The sequence below is a fragment of the Labrus bergylta genome, chromosome 24 (genome assembly GCF_963930695.1).
Source record: "Labrus bergylta chromosome 24, fLabBer1.1, whole genome shotgun sequence".
NCBI classification, from domain to species: domain Eukaryota; kingdom Metazoa; phylum Chordata; class Actinopteri; order Labriformes; family Labridae; genus Labrus; species Labrus bergylta.
Genome location: NC_089218.1, coordinates 188,544 through 190,243, shown reverse-complemented (window position 1 = coordinate 190,243; position 1,700 = coordinate 188,544). Strand labels below are relative to the sequence as shown.

At 49.2% G+C, this 1,700-nt stretch overlaps 1 protein-coding gene across 12 annotated transcripts in view; it reads right to left on the bottom strand.

Annotated features, from left to right (window-relative positions):
• The window catches only part of LOC110003782 (target of Nesh-SH3), a 15,787-nt gene extending 15,457 nt beyond the window's left edge, over nucleotides 1-330 (bottom strand). For 7 of the 12 annotated variants that reach the window (XM_065952125.1, XM_065952127.1, XM_065952130.1 and 4 more), the window contains exon 1: nucleotides 59-330. In XM_065952125.1, coding sequence (XP_065808197.1) covers nucleotides 59-149 — 91 coding nt within the window. In that variant the 5' untranslated portion in view covers nucleotides 150-330. The remainder of the gene's footprint in view (nucleotides 1-58) is intronic. The other 5 variants (XM_065952132.1, XM_065952134.1, XM_065952133.1 and 2 more) reach the window with 1 other exon arrangement.
• Between the last annotated feature and the right edge of the window lie 1,370 nt (nucleotides 331-1,700).

The following is a 1,700-nucleotide window of genomic DNA, read 5'->3' as shown; positions in this document are numbered from 1 at the left end:
ACCGCATGACTCCATGTGATGCACGGGTTCGATTCCCTGTGAGCTCTCGTACACTCACCTCTGGTCCTCTGTGCAGCCAAACCGCCGAGCAGCAGCGTCCCTCCCAGCAGCAGGATCAGGACCCGTAAAAAGAGAGCAACGCACGCCATGACCTCACTGGTTCAGGAGCCGAGGACGATGAAGGAGGTGAAGAAGAGGAGGATGAAGATGATGAAGAGGAGGATGAGGAGGAGCGACCTGGAGCTGACAACTTCTCTAAGCCGCTCGCCGTCTCTCGGTCGGTCTTAGGACTTGTTCAGCTGTGGGACGTCCTCGCTGTGGAGAGTCAGACCTCCACCATGCCGGCATGTATACCCTCTGCAGGTGGGCGTGGTCAGGATGACATCATCAACCTTCTCACACACTGTATACGCCTCCCTCCTCCTCTCTCTCTCTTTTTCTTCTCTCTGGACCTCAAACATGAACATGTGTGTGTGTGTGTGTGTGTGTGTGTGTGTGTCTGTGTGTGTGTGTGTGTGTGTGTGTGTGTGTGTGTCTGTGTGTGTGTGTGTGTGTGTGTGTGTGTGTGTGTGTGTGTGTGTGTGTGTGTCTGTGTGTGTGTGTGTGTGTGTGTGTGTGTGTGTCTGTGTGTGTGTGTGTGTGTGTGTGTGTGTGTGTGTGTCTGTGTGTGTGAATGTATGTGTGTGTGTGTGTGTGTGTGTGTGTGTGTGTGTGTATGTGTGTGTGTGTGTGTCTGTCTGTGTCTGTGTGTGTGAATGTATGTGTGTGTGTGTGTGTATGTGTGTGTGAATGTGTGTGTCTGTGTCTGTGTGTGTGTATGTGTGTGTGAATGTGTGTGTCTGTGTCTGTGTGTGTGTATGTGTGTGTGAATGTGTGTGTCTGTGTCTGTGTGTGTGAATGTATGTGTGTGTGTGTGTGTGTGTGTATGTGTGTGTGTGTGTGTATGTGTGTGTGTGTGTATGTGTGTGTGAATGTGTGTGTGTATGTGTGTGTGAATGTGTGTGTCTGTGTGTGTGTGTGTATGTGTGTGTGTGTGTGTGTGAATGTATGTGTGTGTGTGTGAATGTATGTGTGTGTGTGTGTGTGTATGTGTGTGTGTGTGTGTGTGAATGTATGTGTATGTGTGTGTGTGTGTGTGAATGTATGTGTGTGTGTGTGTGTGTGTGAATGTGTGTGTGTGTGTGTGTGTGTATGTGTGTGTGTATGTGTGTGTGTTTTTTTCTTTTTAATGGTTTGGTGTGTTTGATGGAGCAGCTGGAGGCAGAAACAGAGGAATGAGAGGAATGTAAATCACACACCGATGTTACAACACAAACACACAACGACACTAACGAGTGTGTCCATTAACACACACACACACACACACACACACAGAGTGTGTGGGTCACTGAGGTTCGCTCCACGTGCTCTCTCACTCAGCTCGTGAAATCAGAGCGTCCTCGGTGGCCCTCGCTGCATCAGAGCATGATGGGAAACATCACAACATCACAGAGGCCCCGCCCACATCCACCCGCTCACACGTGCACGCCGGGAGCCAGAACGCTGACATGTTTTCTCCGTGTTGAAGGGATGATGGTGAGGAAGAGGAGGGACCGTGAGGACACCAGTGTCCAATGTGTGTGTGTGTGTTAAACAAGATACAACAAGCCTCTTTTTTTTTTCTTCCTGTTCAAAGAGTCTGTAAAACTAAACACATCAAA